We start from the raw sequence: 19636 nt of genomic DNA on the forward strand, positions 1-19636 counted from the left end.
TTTGATCCTGTGTAAGTGTTTAACTTTTTTCAAGCCACGGTTTCCTCATACATAAAATGAAATAACATTTACCTCATAGAACTGTCATGAGATTGAAGAGGAAAAAAAAAAGCCAGGCACATAGTAATTTCTCAAAAAATTACTGCAATTTGTATTATTTGCCAGCATATTCCACACAGTGCTTTGTGTATACATGTCCAATAGAAATGGTTTGTTTCTCTTTTCTGCAAAAGTGAGAAGGTTAAGTTTTTTGTATTTAAAGGAAAAATGTGTTCTGTTAAATGTTCAAGCTTATGACCAATGCAATACCATTTACTAAAATGTATAAATGAATGAAATCTTTTTTAGCACTTGCTCTCACCTCAGAGGGCCCCAGAGAGACTCATTCAGTTGGCAGAGGGCAACCTGAATACACTCGTTACAGAAATGAATGAGCTTCTGACCAGGGTAAGTTGGCAAAATCATAAATTTTCTTAAAGCAGAAAGATCATGTAAATTAAGGAAAATTACTTCAAATTTCTGAAATGCAAATCTTGTTCTTCCGAATTCCCATTTTGGTGCATAAAATAGATGTATTTTTGATTTGCTACTTCTACCTCAAATAAAATCTGAGAACCCAGTAGTATAAAAAAAGTTGGAATACTTGGGAAGTGTCAAGAAGAATGGCTAAAAATATCAGAATGACAGTACATTTTGAAAACTATAACAAGTAGCTTCCTTGGTAAAGTTTTTTTTTTATCAATTCTGAATTTCAAAAGCACTGTCTTTGACTGTGTAAGGAAAAAAGAACGACAAATGAAAATACTGGTAGTCTCTTTGAACTCATGGAATTTTTGCATTTGTATAGAAATACAGTCTAAATCAGTATTTTTCACACAAGAGGAAATCTTCTTTATAGTGAAAAATCAAAGTGTTCAAGACACTTTTTAGAATCAGAATGTAAACTCCATGTTGCATTTATCAGACTTTTTGAGGAATTGGGAGTTTTAAATGTTCAAAGCTGCAAGAGGGTTAAGGTTCTTTTTGCTGGTAGAGAATGAAGAAAACAACATAACGTCCGCCATCTTGTGGCAGAAAAATGCATGAACCAGAAAACTGGCCTGTAATTCAGGGATCCAGTTTGATTATCTACTAAGAGCGTTAAATGACAAAGAATATTGGAGCGAGAAGGTTCTTACAGATTATGTAGTCCATTTTTTCCTTTTTATTTTTTTTAGGAGAGATACCTCAAACCATGATAATGAAGTGAATTATTAATGTCCATATAATTCACTAAACCCAGGGACCCAAGCAAGCCCCTGTCCTGGTACTGTTTGTACCTCACCTTCTGCTGGTTTAGGAAAATTTTCATAGGGAAATCAAATGGGCTTCTGAGCACATAATGCTAAACAATGGCCCTGATGTTACAAATAGTATACTAAACGCTTTTCTCATAATCTCATACCAGCAATGTGAAATGTACAAATACAAAATAGTTTCTTGCCAAATATAGTTAGACATTAATTAGAGTAATGAGTACATTTATCTCATATTAATTCAATATTTAATAATTTATATTTGTTCGGTGAATACAACTGCATAAGAAATTTTAAATGCATAGCAGAGTAAACTCAATTTAACAAATACATATAATGTTTACCACATACAAAATCCAAGTTAAGTGGTAGAAGATGAAAGATACAAATGAGTCTCAGTCCCTGTCTTCAAGGAGATTATTGCAATCTTGTGTGTGTGTGTCTGTGTGTGTGTCTGTGTGTGTGTTGCGTACATAAGCATTTAGGCATGGGGGACAACTGCAAGTAAATATATAATACAACCTGAAATAAAATAATAAAACGTACCTGAGAAATACCTACATATGGAATAACTTGAGCTTGTTAAAGGTAATTACGGAAAATCCCATGGAACAGGTGGATTTTCACTCATTAATTTAATTAATAGTTGTTGAGCGTCTATAATGCTCTAGGCACTGAGAAAGAATGTCACATGTTGGGAATAGAGGTATAAGCAAAACTGACACATCCATTGTCCTCACTGAGCTGATTATAGCCTAATGATCTGAGTCCAGAGACACAACAAATATTTCAGTAGGAGAATCAGATTTCTATTATGTCTTAGGCGTCATCCTTGCATCTTTCCAGCAGACTCTCCCATACTAAATTTTTTTAAAATATACTTTATATTTTAGAGGAGTTAAAGATTCAAAGCAAAGTTGATTGTAAAATACCAAGAGTTTCCATATACTCCTGCCCCTACACAAGCATATGAGTGTTTATGTGGGTGTATCTTCTTTGATGTCTGTTCAGGTCTTGCTATAGACTGAATGGTGGTGTCCCCTCCAAAATGCCTATGTTGAAATCCTAACCCCAAGGTGATGATATTAGGAGGTGATCACCTTTAGGAGGTGATTAGGTCATGCAGGTGGAACCATTGTGAATGGAATTAGTGCCCTTATAAAAGGGACTCCAGAGAGATCCTTTGCCCCTTCCTTGTCATGTGAGGACACCGTGTAAATAAACTGCCTATAAGGCAGGATGTGGGTCCCCACCAGACACTGAATCTTCTTGGGACTTGATCTTGTACTTCCCAGTCTCTAGAACTGTGAGAAATGCATTTTTGTTGTTTATAAGCCACCTAGTATACGGTACTTTTATTAGAGCAGCCCAAATGCACCAAGACAAGTTTTTTTCTCATTTTTTTTAAACGGCTTGTTTATGTTCTCATTATTGAGTTTGAAGAGTTCTTTGTATATTTTGGGTATGTCCTTTATCAGGTATGTCTTTTACAAATATTTTCCCCCAGTCTTTGGCTTGCTTTCTCATACTCTTAAAAGTGTCTTTCACAATACAGAAGTTATTAATTTTAATAAAGTCCAGCTTATCAATTATTTCTTTCATGGATCATGCCTTTGGTGTTGTATCTAAGAAGTCAGTGAAATACTCAAAGTCATCTAGATTTTCTCCTCTGTTATCTTGGCACTTTATAGTTTTGCATTTTATATTATACTCAGTGGTCCAATTTGAGTTCATCCCAAACTATTTTTTAAATTTTTTCCCCTTTGGAATAGTTTTAGATTTACAAAAAAGTTGCAAAGATTGTACAGAGATTTCCTATATACTCCATACCTACTTACCCCTACTGTTAATATCTTTGTATGGCATGTTTGTCACAATCAATGAACTAATACTGAATCATTATTATTAACTAACACCTATGCTCAGATTTCTTCAGTGTTTACTTAGTGTCCTTTTATTATCCCAGTATCCCATCCAGGATTCTACATGACATTTAGCAATCATGTCTTCATAGGCTGTGTCCTCTATATTGTGACTTTTTCTCAGACTGTCCTTATATTTGATGATTATGACAGTTTTGAAAAGTTAATTTATTTTGTAGGATGTCTCTCAGTTAGGGTCTCTCTCATGTCTGGAATAGAGTTATGGATTTTTGTAGAAAAAAACACAGAAGTAAATTATAATTTTTATCATATCATATTAAGAACCCATGAACTCAATATACAGTATTACTACCATGTTTCCCCGAAAATAAGACTGGGTCTTATATTAATATTTGCTCCAAAAGATTGCATTAGAGCTTATGTTCAGGAGATGTCATCCTGGAAAAATCATGCTAGGGTTTATTTTCCAGTTAGGTCTTATTTTCGGGAAAACACGGATTGATGTTGATCTTATCACCTGACTGAGGTAGTGTTTGCCAGATTTCTCCACTGTAAAATTACTCCCCCTCCCCCTGCTTCCCACACTCCAATACCATTTTTATCTGCCCAGCCTTCAGATTTTATAACACAAAAAGCCTAGAAATTAGACTGCTGAAAGTACAGATCTCCTTGATGAAAGGAGGGTGGGGAGGAAATGGAAATCTTCACTTCTTAATTAACCTTGACCCTACCACATTTATAATTAGAAACATTACCATTGTGGAGACCTTAAATACTCAAGTCAACATGATCAATTCTTTCTTTCCCTGTGGACAATCTGTATGATCATCAAAAAGTGAATTAATACACATGGAATCATAACTAGAGGGGTAAAAGACTGAAATATCCAATAACATCAGGCTAAGACCACCAATACATTGCTCTCCCAACCATAAATGATCCAGCAACTGGACCAGAGTAAGAGAAGTTCAGTAGCTATGACTTCCTATTATCCATGGCTACATTAGGAGGCAATGCCTTTAACTAGAACTGCACATCAGAATTACCTCATGCCAGGTCTTAACCCCCAAGTTTGTGACATAATTAATCTGAGGTACAGTATGAGCCCTGGGGTTTTCAATAGCTCTCCAGATGATGCTAATGTCAGCCACGGTTGAGACCTACTGTGAGCCTCTAGTTATCTGATGGCTCCAGCTCCCTTTCCTCTGGAAAGTGCCAAACTCATTGGTATAGCCAACCTTTTTGATGCTCCCTTTTCTCTGCTTTGTTGGCTGACAAGTTGCTTTATGACTACTGTGTTTCCCCAAAAAATAAGACCTACCCCAAAAATAAGCCCCAGTTAAGATCGTCAACCAGACGGACACATTTAATATGTTATGACAATGTTCCAGAAGAAGATGACATGACTGTATTTGAACAAATGTAGATGGTTGTATATGAAAAAATGAGATATCCCCTGAAAATACTCCCTAATGCATCTTTTGGAGCAAAAATTAATATAAGACCCAGTCTTATTTTCAGGGAAACATGGTAATACATTCTTTAGATTTGTTAAGGCATTTGGCGAGTCTCATCCTGCATCTGGTGTGGGAGCTGCCCTCTCTCCTTCAAGTGTATCTATATACCAGGGGGTGCCAAAAAAATGTACATATTTTAAGAGATGTTATCTATGTAGTACTTTTCAAAATCGAATTGAATTACGGTAACAATGTGTAGTATGACGTTCACTCAGAAGATGGCGTTAATCAAATGAATGGTAGTCATTCATTGTATTACAATTTTAATGTATCTTTTTTTCCTTTCTTAAAATGTGTATACTTGTTTTGGATATATATATATATATATATATATATATATATATATATATATATATATAATTTTTTCATGGAACAATCTAGTTCTCTAATAGTCCCTGGTAAAGAGAATGATATCCATCCCAAAGCTAACATTTAACAATGTATTTTGTGTAGCTTAGTTAATATGTAATTATTACATAAGCATAATATTACATAATCAGTATCTCTTCCAATGTATTTACATTTATTGTCATTTTATTTCCCTATTGGAATATAAGTGCCTTGAATATGGGGATCATATTTAGCACATTCCAGCTGTCTACCAATGTGTATGGAATATTGAAAAGCTTTTCGATAACAACTCTGTATACCTCTATAGCTACTGCCCTTAGCACCCTCTTTTGTTTCACAGCCAATTGTTTTGAAAGACTTGGAGACAGGTCTGCGTTCACTGTTTACTCCACCCCAGTATAGATTTCCACTCCCAGCCTGCTGCTAAAACTATTTCTACAAGATGACCAAGTGACAAGGTTGTCACTAAATCCAATGGAAACTTTATTTTACTTGAACTCTCTGTAGCAATTGCCACTTTTGACACATCATTCCTTCTTGACATACTCTCCTCTTGGTTTTTCTCTTGATCTTCTGACCTTTAATTCTCAGCCTTTTCCTCTGCCCATTCCTCAAAAGTTTGCTTGCTTGGGGTCTGGTCCTCAGTTTTAAAACTCTGTCTTTGGGCTTCAATTGCCACGTATATGCTGATGATTCAAAAATCTGTGTTTTTAAGACAAACTTCATTCTCTTGCTTCAGTCCTATGTCCCTAACTGCAGACTGGACATCTCAAGTTAAACTCACCAACTTCCTCTTAAAACTCATACTTTTCTCCTGCAGCACCTCAACGATTTGTCCTCCAAAACCTACCCAGTCTCCCAAGAGGGAAATGAATGAATCACCCTTCACTCTACCTACTTTTTTACCCCAACCCAATTCAGTTCCCTTCTATGACCTCTCTCTCTCCAAGCCTTATTCAACTTCAACCAGTTGTTAGCCATATGGCAGAGTAAACTTCCTAAATTACAGATCTGATCATGTCACCTGCCTTCAAATTCTTCAAAGGCTCTCCATTTGTTCAGGATGGCATGTGATGCTTTCCCATTGTAATATGATTCTTGCTTAACTCCCCAGCTTCATCTCTCCCCCAACTCATTGTCTCGTTACCCGAACCCTGATTCATTGAACATATTCGCCAGAATCCTAGAAATCCTCTTTGATGTGTCATTCCTTCTTATCACCCTCCCACTTAGCCAAACTGTTACCAAATGCAGTGGGTTCCACTTCTGTGTGTAAAGCTCACCTCCACTACCCCACTCTTGTCCAATCTTTACAGTCTTTAGTTTGTGATTCCCACATTAGCTTTCCAGTTAGTCCCTCTGCTTTTAGTCTTGTGTTCCTCCCAGTCGAGCCTCTACAGTGTAGCCAGAATGCACTTTTGCTATTCCAAATTTGAATATGTCACTCTTGTGCTTAAACTCTTCCCTCTAACTTTTCATTGCTCTTAGGATAAAGGCCCAAATCCTCCCCTGATCCACATCACCCACCACTTGAGCCCTGAGCCATCTGCACTCCCGCCATACGATCAATCAGTTACATCAACCCACCACAGAGTCTTTTCACACATGTTTTCTTTATCCTTGAAGTAAATCACATCTTCCTACATTTTGTTTTCTTCTTATTAACTCCATTTTACCTTTTAAACCTTAGCTCATGGAAGTGTGCCTTATGAGAGCCCCCTGTGACATTCTAGGTATGATGAGATTCCGTCTATAATTGTCTTATACCACGTATTTTTTCTTCAGTTTGTAATTATAAATTTATTTTCATGATCATTTGACAAATACCTCTCTGCCCCACCAGACCATAAGCTCCAAAAGGGCAGGAAGCTTGTCTTTTTTTTTTCTCTCATCACAATATCACCAATATCATGCACATAGTAGGTGTTCGGTCAATATTTGTTTAATTAAGTAATTAACTAATTGTGGAAAAATAATAGCATTTGAACAACCAGATGAAAGGTAAAGAAACTCAAAATAAGCATTGATTTTGAATTTCTCTAAAATCAGGTATATATTTATAATTCTATTGAGTTGGATATTTTGCTTTCTTTAATAAACTCCTTTTAAATGTTTATATTTTACAAGCAGAGAATGTTATGTATTAGACTCAACTGTATAAAATATCAAAATTTAGCTTTATTTACATTGTCTTTTGCTGAATATTAAAAATCAAATTGAAATGAAGATTAAGCATTTCCAAAATGATAAAATTAGTTTTTAAATGATTTAACTGTCAGTAATACTGTGTGCTTACAAATGCCTTGTTTATAGCTTTAATAGGTATAATATAAGTTGCCAACAATATTTTTTTATTTCTGCTATTATATTTTAACAGAGAGAGGAAAAATGTATGACAAATCATACTTGTTTGGTTTGGAATTTTTAAAATTGACACCTGAAATATTAGGGTAAAATTCCACATGGAACTGACTTACCATTCCACAGGGTCAGTTGGTTGCTCCCTCTCTCTTTGTGTGTCTGTCCTAGTAGCACGCCTGAGGTGTACTTACACTTAAATATACAGAACAGGTAGTGTTTGAAGATGACCCTGGAGAATATCATATAAATGATTAGATCTGAAATTTAATTTTAGTAGGAAACCACGTAAGTCTGCAAATGCAAAGGTGAATGACACCTAAGCAATATTGTCTATTCAGTAGTTAGATTTGCTCCATTAGATTCTAGTTTTAACATAAAGAAGGCAGAAAATGAAATATACAACCAAGAAAATTATGTGCAGATTTCAACTAGCACAATAAGAACTGCTCAAGCTAAAACAGGAAGTAACAGCTACATTGTTCAGAAGTAAATTAAGGTGTGCCTAATGGTAATGCATGCTACCTAGATATAAATACTCTAGAAAAGGAAAAGAAGAAGAAACATGAAAGGGAAAAATTACCTACTTGTGTGAACGTACTTGGATGTAAAGAAAAAAGGTAATCAAAGGTAAGACAGATACATACAAGGTACTGCATAAGGCATCATTTACAAAGGAACACTGGAAAGATTGTAGAACAGAGCTAAGAAGATGTGAAAATAAGAAAATCAAAGATAAAAAATGAAAGGAAGATTGTACAACATATTAGGATAAATGAGAAGACATTTGTCAAATACTCAAAGGACAAGATAATAGTGAATAAGAGGAAAGATGATTAAGGGGTGGGAATGGTAATTTAATAAACACAAGAAGAGCCAAACTGAACCAGATAGACAGCTCCTATCATGTAGGTGGTATTTAACATTAATCTGTAACATTGTCAATAAATAACCTGCCCTGGGTGACACTGATTTTTGTAAATTTTGCTTTCACAATGATACCCCTACCTATCACCACTCCACTAGGTGATAGTGTGTTTGTCACAGGCTTCCTTTATGGAGTCTCTCCTGGGTGGTTTTGACAATGGTGACTCTTCAACTTAATTACTGTGTAATGAGACATGATATTTAAAATAGATATCTATATGCAGTTCTGATATGGATTTTTAAATATCTTAATTTACTTAAACCTAAAGCTCATGCACTTACATCTGTAATACATAAGCTGGAGCAGTGTCCCTCCTAACACCCAGAATGTTCAACTTTTTGTGTATTTTCCTAATCGTGTTGAGTGTTAGCCAAACTGAAGTTAGTGTTTGATACAGACAGAATATAAAGCTGTGAGACAGAAAATTTATGTTTTGTCCTGAATTCCCTATATGTGTGAGTTTAGATAAATCACTTAACCTCTCTCTCTATATATATATATATATATGTATATATCTTAATTTTCACCAGTGTAAAACTAGGGTTCATGCCCTCTGTATATCTCTAAAGGCAGGAAGAGTAAATGAGACACAAGAGAGTATTGTAAGCCTTTCTGAACATACATATCAATCTGGAGTACAGCTGAGCCTGGCTGTGTAACTTGTCTTTTCAAGTGTTAATACCATAAGTCAATGTCTTTTGGTGCCAGGAACCTCATATCCCTCCCTCTCCTAGAGTACATCAGAGTGGCAGCTCTTCTAGTCTGTGCACAGGGAAGGCCATCTTCTTCCTCAGTAAACACAGTGTGGCCTTGAGCAGTTCTGCCCACCCCCACCCCCTAGCTCCACCCACACCAGCATGGTACGTGGTGTGCAATCACAGGCTAGTTTTGAATTATTATGAGGCCAGTGACTAGAATGCAATGTGGTAGGCACTGGAGGTGCTCAGGCCTGGCTCTCCTCCTAAACACTCAGCCACAGCTCTTGAGCAGCAGCTTCCTTTGAGCCTCTGAAAAATGCCCAGAAAACTGCCCAAGCCATCCACAGTTGCTGGCAAGCATAGCACCAGGCATATGGCCAGTTTGAATGGAATTGGGAAGGCATATGGAGAGAGATTCTTTTCCCTCCAAAAGGCTTTATAACTTCAAAGGGTAGTTGGTTTGATTATCATTATATCAACCAAGCACCCAACATCTTTGACCCTCTACAATTTGCCAGGCATTATGTCTGGCATTCTGAGGAATAAAAAGATAATAACACACAGTGCTATCCCCAAGGATTGAGATTAGATAGATATGATGAAACACATGGCAAAGTAATTACTCAAAATAGTCACGAAAGGTGGTAATGATGGTTGTTTTGAAAATCTAAGAAAGGAGGGATGTGCCAAAAATAATCAGGGATGACCTCACAGAGTAGGTGATGTTAGAGCTGAATCTCCAAGACTTGATTTATTTTTGGATAATTGGGGAGGAGTTACAGAGCAATAGTATGAATAAAAGCTTTTTCTGGAAATGTTCATAGGACAGTAGACAATAAGAATGGAAATAAGGTTGACAAGATTAGTTAGGAAATTCTTTTAATCATATATTTAACAATATTCACTCAATATTTGCTGTAAGGTAGGCATCATACTAAAAGCTGGATATAAAGTGACGAGTGAAACAGACCAAGTTCTTGCCCTCTTAGAGCTTACCTTACAGTCAGGGAGGTAACCAATAAATAGATAAGCCAACACAGATGCATAAATAAGGAATTCTAAAATGCATGGTGCTTATATAGGAAATGTTTTGTTGCAGGAAGTGCGAAAATCTAGGTAAGTGCCCTGGAAATGGCTACACCAGGAAGAGATACTTATTAAACTGAAAGCTAATGGATGACCAGGATACAGTCACTGAAAGTATAGAGAAGCCCATTCCAAGCAAGGACCAAAGGAAGGGAAGAGTTTGATACATTTCATATACAAAGGAAGCCAAGGAGATTGACTGCATTGGGTCTTAGTCATAACACTTTTAACATGTTTCTTATCATGGGTCATGTAGAGTGCTTGACATGTTAATATTGGAGTACACATGTAATTGGTACTAAGTTTGTTAATGATGACTCTTACATGTTATTGTATAAGTTAATTACTTAAGTAGAAGTCAAGGCAATGAATACTACCTTCACCATCCAAAATTTAAAAGAGACAGTGTATCGATATACATTTATTTTTTTAAAAAAACATGACGCTTTGAACTATTAACAAGAATTGGTAAGCTTGATAATGTGAATACTTATGTAAATTATAATCTTCTGGTAATGAATGTATTGGTAAAGCAAAAATATTAAGTTCAAATTATAAGGTACATTTTCTCTATAGGAAGAGATACTAGTGTTGGTGATATGTTAATTTTTAAGATAATATGTTGAAAGATGACCATAATGTAGATCAATTCTCTTATTACAATGTCTGTGATATGTGAAAATAGGAATGATATCATAGAGTGCAGTCAAGTCCAGACTAGACAAACATATAAAGCAGTTTAGACAGCCAACATCTTAAACAGTTGACCTTAGTAATTAAAAAGCAGCAGATAAAAAATTATACGTGTGTATGTATGTGTGATGTGAATATGTAAAAACTTAATTGACCTATCTGAACCTTGAATCTAAAAGTGAATACAATTTTATTATTAATATTTTAGAAGTGTTATCCAGAGCTTCTAATACATAGATTAACACCCTCCAAATCATTGTGTATTTCTACTGCAAACTGTAAAGAGGAATTTTTAAAGCTTCCAAATGGATTCTTAATCCTTTCATCCTTTTATTTGTGATAGTAACACTTTCGGGTTGAGAAATTAGATGAAAATAGTTGGACTTTATAGTCTATCTTCTATGCAAAACTTTGAAAACTTTCATAAATTAAACCTCTTATTGCCGCTGGGAAATCACAAAATGCAGAACAATTCCTGTAGTATTTCCTACCGTGCTCTGTACTAGCCAGAGATTTTGTTCTATTTTAAGTTCTATTTAAAATCCTCTTCAATATATATAAGAAAAAGTAGATATGTTTGAGCATATCTAGAATGTAAGCCCTCTGGTACAAGATTGTGGAATATTAATACTCTGCCAGCCTGGACCTTATCAAATTATTTTGAGGCACTTTGTAATTCTTTGATTTATTATCTGTAGTTGGATTATTCCTATCTGTTTATTTAAAAAGAAGTCATTTTTTAGCATATGTATACACATAAAAAATGAAATGTAAACCTATTTCAAGTTTCTCTAAACCTTGTCATATCTTTTACGAAAATTTTAATGTTCCACACGCCATTTTTATTTCACTACGTATTGTATATCTTAACTATGAACACATTAAATGGGTTCCGTTGTGTCCAAATGGTATCTTCAATATGAATAAAGATGAAAATGTATGAGGATACTCTTTGGGAAATGAAGCTGTTTCGGAGTTCTGTTTTATTTTGTTGATAATGATGTACGGTTTTGAGATTAACAGCCATCTTTTCTGGTGATAATATATGGGAAATGTTAGCATTTATTCTTCTTTAATGTTTTACTGGCATCTTTAGAATGTTATAAAACAAGCATTTACTACTTAGTAGTTAAGCATTTCCCTTCTTTGTTTCTTTAATTAACATATTGATCTAAACCAAATCTATAGGATCAAGCTTATTGAGACAGACTTCCTGTGCCTCCATCATTGCTACACTCCCCACTTATTCAGTAAATAAAATATGGACAAAACTACATGTGGAGGCTGAATAATCCATTAAAGATTTTTGCCAACAGTACCTGAAAGATATTTCAACCATAATTGTGCTTTATCACTTTTTCTGTGCCTTTGCATGCAACGAGGTTTTTTAAAAGACCAAATACAGCTTTCTGATTTCCATTTAATAGTAGAAGTCATAAAGTTTAATTGTATACTTGAGCACAGGGCGTCATTTCCAGTATATCTGATCAATAATTCATCGATTGCCTTTGGCTCAAAGTAATATTTGAAAGAAAATGTAGCCAGTGGGAGCTTATCTGAAAGTACCTTCAACCATCTCTATTAATTATGGTTTTCCTGAATCTGGATCATTAGGCTACCAAAGTGACAGCAGATGGCGAGCAAACTGGACAGGATGCAGAGCGGACCAACACAAGAGCAAACTCCTTGGGAGAATTCATTAAGGAACTTGCCCAGGATGCAGAAGGTATTACAAAAGTCACAATGTAATCATTATTTCTCCTAATGGAAACACAGAAAAAGGGATTACACCTGACGGAAATTTCTCTAGTAAGAGGTGACATTTCTAAATTTCAGGGTTGGGTTTAAAAAGTATTTTGGTCAAGATATTCAAGGGCATTATCTGCTACAACCTACAGTGTTAAATTAGTGACAACAGTCAGTAAATTAGTAATTATGAGTGCAGAATAGCAGTAAGTTGAATGTATTCCTTCAGGAATGCTCCCATGTTTAAGGGATGTCTATTATGATTAAATAACTAATGGGAAACTTATGCTTTGTTATTATTTGTATTCAAAACTAGTTAAAAGATGTTAAATTTTTTTCAAGCTAATTTTTATCATCCTACACAGTATATTAAAGCAGCACTTTAATTTCTCAAAATGACTTTCCAAACACACGGTACTGGTTTTTAATGAACATCTGTTGCTTGGGATTTGGATGCACTACCTTACCAGAAGCTGTACTGCATTCAGTCCACAATTCTCTAGGAGTTACTTCTGGGCATCTGCCAATCTGACTGAGAATCAAAGTGGAAGCCATCTTTGAGCAAAAGCCCAGATTAAGAAACTCGTGAAGAAAATAGATAACACAAACAAACAAACAAACCCACTAGCTCTTAAATATCTATTAATGTATAATAAACATGCATTCATGTTTAGAAAATAAGAGTTGTTGCTGTTGTTGCTTTAAAAAAGTAAAACATTTTTATTGCTCTACAATGTTATGCATTTTAGATATTTTGCTTTGTAATAAAGCCAAATAAGTTATGACATGAGATAAACCTTCACTGCAAAACCTGACAGGTAATTTAGGAATCACTGGCCAACAAGAGACTGAAACTCCCTAAGATTCCCTACTGCAAGAAGTAACAGAGTTTTAATCTGAGGCAAAACATGTCAGGATCTGAAACAGAAATTACTAGTACCAGAAAAATCTCAGTTAACTCATGTGGTTTATCTTCTGCCTGATGAAGCTGTGCTTTTCCTTGTTTTATTTTCCTTTGATGCAACTTGACGTGTCCACCTCCCTCCCAACAATCAAACAAACCCCCTTGCAAGTAGAGCAGTTTCACTCTGACTGGATCCCTGAAATCTGAATACTCCAGGAACTTTCTTTTTCCTTCCACCTCAATCTCAAATATTCCACACCCAGCAGCCTATCCTGGGAACTCATTTTGATCACTTCCATCAAACATTGGTATCTTTCAGTAGACTCTGGGATCAGCACTGCTTACTTCTCCACCACCAAGTTTGTGCACCACACAAAAGCCACCAGCAGGGAGCAGAGTGGGAATAATATGTAACCCAAGCTTTGCTTACTTACCATCCACGTTCTATCAAGCAAAGGAAAGGGTTCAGTATCATCAGAGGTGTCTCCCATTCCCTAAATTGTGCATCAGTCTGTGTGTCTGTCCAGATGGGACACTTTTTTCTAATTCACATGGAAATGCCATATGGGATAGCTGTCATCCTGTACCTGAGGAATATGTAAATGCCATTCCTTTCTTCTAGCGGGCACTAATATAAATGATAACAAAAATGGTAACCACAGCCCTTTAGGAAAGAACTTTGGCAGAATTAAGCCTACTGTCAAAATTTCATGAAAATTTAAATTTGGATATGCCAGAGTTAAACTAAATCCTGATTGAGATTGGAGGATTTAAAAAAAAAGAAAACAAAACTCACCAAAAGCTTTAAGTGGGTAGTGTAACATATCCACACCCTTGTTTTCCTCTTAAAACTACAATAATGTGGATAACCATCAAGTACTTTTAGGTTTTATTAGTGGCAGTAGTTTGCTGTGGGAAAGTGAATGCTTCAGCCTGGTATTATCTATGTCAGTTTTATTTTTAGATAGATGGAATACCTTTCTCATCCTATCTTCCATCACAAGTCATGGACCCTTTACAGAAAATCAACTTCTATTTAATCTAAGGCATTCTTAACTCACTATAACTTTTAAAGTCTACTGTGCTATGATTCCTGATTAGATCGTGAATATTAGAATTAATGAGTGAATATATATATGTGTGTGTGTGTGTATACACATTAGTGTACATATCTCCTAACGTATAATAGAACTTAATGAATGCTAGACACTCTTTATTCCTGTTTCTCAGATCACAGTATTTGTCATTCATGATAAATTTACCCATCAGAGGATATTTTTTTTTCTAGCTTCAGTATGAGAAACAGCTTTGCTTCTCCTGAGGAATTAATTTATTTGCATGTTACAGATATTGTATACCTCTTAAGTATCCCATTTTTGTTCCCCGCTATGCCTTGGCTACTAAGAAGCTTAATGCTAGATTTAGGATCCATGCACTGAGCATTATGTCTTTTTGTCTATTAATATTTCTCCTTATTCACTTCTGTTTTAATTTTTCCCATCTCCTTTTATGTTAATTTTATCTTGTTTTAAAAAAATTAAAACTACTTTAAATTTGTTTAGAAATAAGGTAGAAATAAATAAGCAATTTTAAAAGATATATTTATGTTACAATTATTTTCAATACTGTTGAAAAGATACAAAAGTGATATTGTATATCTGTGAATCAGAGATTCATACATTCATCTTTAGTTAAAAGTCCTCAGAGATTTTTTAAATTCCGTAGATAGAAGCAGTAGAACAATCAGACCTCTTCTATTAAAATTATGCTTTCTTTCTTAGTATTATCAGTATTATTTTTATTAGTATTATTAGTATTGTTTTTCTAAAGCAGTTTTTGTGAGCCCTAATAATTTCTTCTAGTTGCTTACATATTGCTTTAATTTAAAAGAAGTGATGCATTCCAAAAAGCACAGCCTTCTTTTCCTTTTTTCTCCCTGATATCATTTTTTCCCCCACCAAATTTTCCTCTGCAGTTTAACTTTGAATAGACCACAAGAGAAAGAGGGGGCTGTATCTCATAATCCTCTCCTTCTCAATACCACCTAAGCCCAGGATCTAAATTCAATCAGATTATTTCTTTTAAAAAATCTAATCAGAGCTAATTTATATATCCATTTAATAAAGGAAAAACATACAGCTTTGGCAGGTTGCAAAGTAGGGTTTATCCTTTCGTTTTAAAAAATGAATGCAAATGAAGTCAGTGGTTGCTTACATGCTACAATTGGTTAAAATCAACTGTCCAGACAGGCATGAACTTAGACCAAAGGGTTGTATTGTAGGTAGAACCAAATCAACTGTGGCTTTCTTAAAGTCTAAGAAGTAGAAATCTTCTTAGATTTAATCATGAGCATTCTAACCTGGTTCCCACATAGTCTGCTAGGTCAAAGAGCTTTCATATCAATCAGTTTATGGTCACTGTGGTTCCTTAACAAACATGGTACAGCCTAGGTGCTATCCTACTAAAACTCAGGGGTGGGATCTTGAAAAGGTTCTTTGATCTATGTCAAGGTATGACTGTTAACCAGTTGACCAAGAAAGAACCACTCTCACTAACTTCTAGGAATGTAGCACCCGAGCACCTGAGTAATAATTTCTACCAGAGGGCTAAGAATGGCCATAGATTTTGGAAAGGGTAGAATTAGAGATAGAAACTCAATTCCATCTACTAACCCAGTGATTCTCAAACCCTGGCATGCCTCTAAAGCTCTTGAAGGACTTGTTAAAATGCAAATTGCTGATCCACACTCCCAGAATTTTTGATTTAGTAGGCCTCGGGTGAGTTCTGAGAATCTGAATTTCTAATAAGTTACTAGGCGATGTTGAGGCTGCTCATTTGGGGACCCCATTTCAGAAGAACTGTACTTACCCATCATGACACACCCCCCATGGATGCTTGACTTGGCCGGACCGTGTATGAGCACCTGTTTCAGGAGCTCTGCTCATTCTATCTTTGGAACAACTGTTTTCAGTGCCAATTAGAAAAGTTTCCAAGAATAGATATGGATTGTCAGGATTCTTTTTGTCTTAAGTGGTCTCATGATACAACCTTAAATGGTAGAAAATGCCACTTGGCCAACCCACAGCCCTCATTCTAGGGATTCTCATAGGTAATATTATAGAAGTAAGGTTTGGGGAGACAAAAAAGTTCAAAAAAAGTCTCCTTTCAACTTGTTAAATTAATGGTCCATAGAACACACCTCAGGAAAACTTGGGCTAAAACTAATGTTAAAACTGCGAAAATGTTTCAGTTCACCAGTTTTTCAAATTTTTATTTGACATAGCATTCTTTTTTCAAATGAAAATTTTCCCCAGATTACCAACTTATAAAAGAAATTCTTGGCAGAATAGACATCATTTGTAGAATACCTGAAGCACCTAGGGAAACCTAAATTTCTGAAGAGCACAGTTTGAAACTCCATATAATGCATAATAAATACAAACTCCTACGATGGATGTTATTGCCGGAAGGTATCACTGAGCCCTAATCCATAATGTTTATCCCCAGACTAGTGCCCCTTTCCTCACTTCTTTAAAAACATGAACACAGAACTGTGTAGAAGTTCAAAGGCAGGTTCAGTTTTCGGTATCACACCACCGGTAGTATTTCTGTACTCGATATTTTAAAATTGACTGAATATGATTGTGTCAACAATGTAGACCTTACATTTTCAGCTTCCAAGTATTAGGCTATATCTCAATTTTCACCCATTACCTGAAAAGGATGTGAGCCCCCCTTTTTTTTTCTTTATATTTCTTCCTTTTGAGGAAGAAACGCCGTGCTTTAATTACCAGGCCCTCAAAAAGAAATATTATATGAAGAAATATGTCACATTTCCCTGTTTGCTAAGGATGGTTGTATTCACTGACTCTGTGTCCCAGCAGGAACACCATGGTAGACTACATTGCATTTGGAGATGGCGGAGAAGAGCAGACGCTATGTGGCATTTTTGCATGTGGCATTTTGTTTACTAATTTGCAAAATTTGTTTCATCCCCTACAGCTGTAAATGAAAAAGCTATAAAACTAAATGAAACTCTAGGAAGTCAAGACAAGGCCTTTGAGAGAAATTTGCAAGCACTTCAGAAAGAGATTGATCAGATGATGAGAGAATTGAGGAGGAAAAATCTAGATCCACAGAAAGAAGTTGCTGAAGATGAGTTGGTGTGAGTAGACACTCTATTATGTTTTCATTCGATAACTTGATAACTTAGCTTTCCAAATTGTTTTGAGTTTTCTAAATTTTCATCACATTGATACTCTGTTTGCTATTTATTTTATTTACTTAGTTATAATTTATCTTGCTCTAAAATGGATTGAAAGTATGTTTTTGCCTATATGTAAATAATCAAGTAAATGATCTTTTTCTAGTGTAGTACCTTTTATAATTAGGCTAGTGGGCATGCTTTATTAATTGACTGTATTAGAGACTTTTAAGCTATCAAAGTTTTTTTTTTAATCAAAATACTTTCGATAAATGAATTTAGCAGGCCATCCCATATATTTTGTCATCTCACAAAACACTAAGAGTTGTCAAATAATAAATGATTAATACTTTGAAATACGGGTTGCGAATTTGAGTTTGGGAATGGTAATAGGGATTTTACCAATGCTAATTAACTCATGTGACCACACACTCAATAAAAAATACGTTTTTACATTCACAGTCATCTAACTTCAAAGTGATGGTGTTATTAAACTTAAATAATATATGTTAAACTTACAACATGGGCAACAGCTGAGAACTTGTTAGAAATACAGATTATCACACCCCATCCCCGGACCTACTGAATCAGAAAAGTTAGGGATGAAGTCCAGCAACATTCTGACTAGTTCAGAGGATTATTATGCCTATTAGTTCAATAACTACTTTTTTTCAAGTATTTACATTTTCTTAAGGACTCAGATATTATCACTTTGGGAAGACTATTAAGTTAAACCCAGGAAACTCCCAGATGACTCAGTTGAAAGGAAAAGAAAAGTAGATAAAAATCATGATTTTATACTAGCACTTCAATACCATAGAGTTCTGGTCACAGTTTCTAACCAAAGATATCAATATATTCATGCTTTATATTTAAAGTATAAGAGAAAATATCTCATTATGTTGAATCAGGTAGCTTTTTATTTTGGTGTGTGAAGTAAATCATAAAACTCAGTGCATCAGTCAGATTATGAGAATAACCTGAGATCCTTTCCAACCGAAAATTTACATTAACCAATTAATAATGTGGATTTCTTGTGCTTTAATTTTAATTGTAAGTTGTATTGCCACTTTTCAGGTGTCAGTTTTCAACTTGGTTTTGCATATACTCAGTCTTCTTTAAATACTGTCTTATTTTTCCATTGTTTTCATGTTAGCATCTTTTTATAACCGTTTAATACCAAGAAACCCTGAACCAGTGATAAGAGCTTATTGTGTATTATTGGGCTGGGGTGTTTGCAGAGCTGCAGAAGGCCTGCTGAAGAAAGTGAAGAAGCTGTTTGGAGAGTCCCGAGAGAAAAATGAAGAAATGGAAAAGGATCTCCGGGAGAAATTGGCAGACTACAAAAACAAGCTTGATGATGCTTGGGACCTGTTGAGAGAAGCCACAGATAAAATCAGAGAAGCTAATCGCTTATCTACAGCAAACCAGAAAAACATGACTGCTTTGGAAGTGAGTCTTAGGGGTTCTTTCATCTGAATCTAGGGGTGTGGGTGGCGGTGGGGGGGAGGGGGTAACCATGGCTGGCTAAGTCAAGTAGATGCACATTTACAAGATCAAGAATTACAACTCTGAAAGGAGACTTCTAAAAAGCAGAACAGGGTATGATCTTTCATTTTTAATCAATGGCCATTGCCCATAAAACCAAATAAAAATTGTAAAAGTTTACTTCTAAACTACTGAAGATTTTTAAAAACATTGTGGCACAGTGGAAGGAGCTCTTTACTGGGAGTCAAAGAACTTGGTCTTAATAATAACTGTTCCACTAAGCAGAAATGCAAGTTTGGGCAAGTCAATTAATTTCTCTAAGCATCAGTCCCCCAACTATAGGAAGACATGATACTAGAGCACATCCAGGGTATCCTCAAGTACTAATATTATGATTTTATAATCTACCCAACCTACGCAAATGTTTTGGAAATGACTGTCATAAATCCCAGAAGTGCCAAATATATTCTAATAAAGTCTGGACA

At 35.3% G+C, this 19636-nt stretch overlaps 1 protein-coding gene across 6 annotated transcripts in view; it reads left to right on the plus strand.

The window, feature by feature from the left end:
* Nucleotides 1-19636, plus strand: part of LAMA2 (laminin subunit alpha 2) — a 535718-nt gene that overhangs the window by 412069 nt on the left and 104013 nt on the right. For all 6 annotated transcript variants that reach the window (XM_074333565.1, XM_074333563.1, XM_074333566.1 and 3 more), the window contains 4 exons: nucleotides 349-447; nucleotides 12424-12535; nucleotides 17462-17624; nucleotides 18905-19115. In XM_074333565.1, coding sequence (XP_074189666.1) covers nucleotides 349-447; nucleotides 12424-12535; nucleotides 17462-17624; nucleotides 18905-19115 — 585 coding nt within the window. The remainder of the gene's footprint in view (nucleotides 1-348; nucleotides 448-12423; nucleotides 12536-17461; nucleotides 17625-18904; nucleotides 19116-19636) is intronic.

This window comes from Rhinolophus sinicus, linkage group LG05 (genome assembly GCF_036562045.2).
Source record: "Rhinolophus sinicus isolate RSC01 linkage group LG05, ASM3656204v1, whole genome shotgun sequence".
NCBI lineage: Eukaryota > Metazoa > Chordata > Mammalia > Chiroptera > Rhinolophidae > Rhinolophus > Rhinolophus sinicus.